The following is a 1,808-nucleotide window of genomic DNA, read 5'->3' as shown; positions in this document are numbered from 1 at the left end:
CACATGCATTCTCCAGAGAGAGAGAGAGAGAGAGAGAGAGAGAAGCATCTTCTCCCTCCCAGCTGGTAACTTCCAACAGACTTCCTGGAAATCGGAAATACTCACCGCACCCGAGCCCTACGGGTATGAAACCCAGAATGCCAGGAACCGCACGCGCCTGCTCAGGGCGGCATTTCTTTGGCTGGCCGCCGCCCTGGCTACGGGGATTTGGACACATGGACCTGGGTTTGTTGTCTCGCTTGGCACATGCATCTATCTTTCTCGAGCCACTTTTGAGAAGTTGATGGCGCAGGAAGGTCGGGAAGCTTCGAAAGCCGCCTCCCGTTTTCCGTTTCCCGCAGGAGCCAGATGCAAAGCTGCAGTGGAAAAGCCGGCTAACAATGGGCCGGGGGCGCGGATTCCAGGCTGGACATTAGGAGGGGGTCGAGGGCCTGAGGGGAGGAAGGAGAGTCAGTCAGAAGAGAGAGAGAGAGAGAGAGCGAGAGAGAGAGAGGAGAGAGAGCGCGCGAGAGAGCAAGAGAGCGAGCGAGCGAGAGAGAGAGCGAGAGCGAGAGCGAGAGCGAGAGAGAGAGAGAGAGAGAGAGAGAGAGAGAGAGAGCGAGAGAGAGAGAGAGAGAGAGAGAGAAAGGAAAAAGAGATCAGTTCTGAAATCCAGAAACTGATTTTAGGAAAAGTGTGGGAGAAAAAGGAAAATGAAAAGGGGGAACTCCCAAATCTTTCTCCTCTTCCTTCTCTTTTCTATCTTCTCGCTCTCTCTCCTCTCTCCTATCTTCTCTCTCTCCCTGTCTCTCCATCTGTCTCTCCCTCCCTCTCTCTTTCTTCTTCCTTTCTCATCTCCTCTCTCCCTCTGCTCCTTCCTCGAGCCTTAGCAGAACTTATGTGGCTGGGATGCGGGGGCCCTCGGGTGTCAAAACTTTGAAGATTAATGGATTACTTTGTTAATGACTGCAGGCGTCAGACTGAGGTGCTTAAATGATTTGTGAGGTGCGAGGCGTCTTCCCGACAGTCCCAAACAATGCGCGGAGTGTGCGGGGGAGGCAGAGGGCAGCCGCCGGCGGGACCGGCAAGCTCACACTCGCGCACACTCACACACTCCCAGGCGCACACACCAGATCCTTCCTGATCAGGAGGTGGGCAGGCACCCTCGCCCCCACGCACTCTCGGGCATCTCCACCCACATCCACATATATGTGTTTTTGCCCCGAAAAAAGTGTAAATAAAGCCTCTCTGGCCCCCAATGAGGCGTTCCTTCCCGACTTTTTTGGATCAATCAAACAGACAGTGGCTTCTTTTGATTAAAGCAGAAATTGTCATTGGGCAGAAGCAATCATGTGACAGCCAATTCGGTCCCCAAATTGTCATTGTCCAGAAGCAATCATGTGACAGCCAATTCGGTCCAATTTCAACCTTGTCTCCATGAATTCAATAGTTTAATAGTAGCGCGGTCCCCATACGGCTGTAATCAGTGAATTAGAAAAAAAACACCCCAGCAGCGATCGTCTATGATAGATTTTTTTTTTCCTCTGCGCTTGCCTTTTTCCTGGGCCTTGCCCCCCCAAAGCCCCTCCACAAGAGGAACTTTTTCTCCGAGGGGGCTCCAAGGAGAAGGCCATGAATTACGAATTTGAGCGAGAGATTGGTTTTATCAATAGCCAGCCGTCGCTCGCTGAGTGCCTGACATCTTTTCCCCCTGTCGCTGATACATTTCAAAGTTCATCAATCAAGACCTCGACGCTTTCACACTCGACACTGATTCCTCCTCCTTTTGAGCAGACCATTCCCAGCCTGAACCCGGGCAGTCACCCTCG

General features: G+C 52.5%; 1 protein-coding gene across 1 annotated transcript in view; it reads left to right on the top strand.

Annotated features, from left to right (window-relative positions):
• The first annotated feature begins 1,468 nt into the window (after nt 1-1,468).
• HOXA2 (homeobox A2) overlaps nt 1,469-1,808 on the top strand; it is a 1,929-nt gene continuing 1,589 nt past the window's right edge. Inside the window, 1 exon segment of the mRNA XM_027774812.1 lies at nt 1,469-1,807. Within this exon segment, the coding sequence (XP_027630613.1) occupies nt 1,612-1,807 (196 nt within the window). The 5' untranslated portion in view covers nt 1,469-1,611.

This window comes from Tupaia chinensis, unplaced genomic scaffold (genome assembly GCF_000334495.1).
Source record: "Tupaia chinensis unplaced genomic scaffold, TupChi_1.0 Scaffold000479_1, whole genome shotgun sequence".
Classification (NCBI taxonomy): domain Eukaryota; kingdom Metazoa; phylum Chordata; class Mammalia; order Scandentia; family Tupaiidae; genus Tupaia; species Tupaia belangeri.
This window is presented reverse-complemented; position numbering and strand designations above follow the sequence as displayed.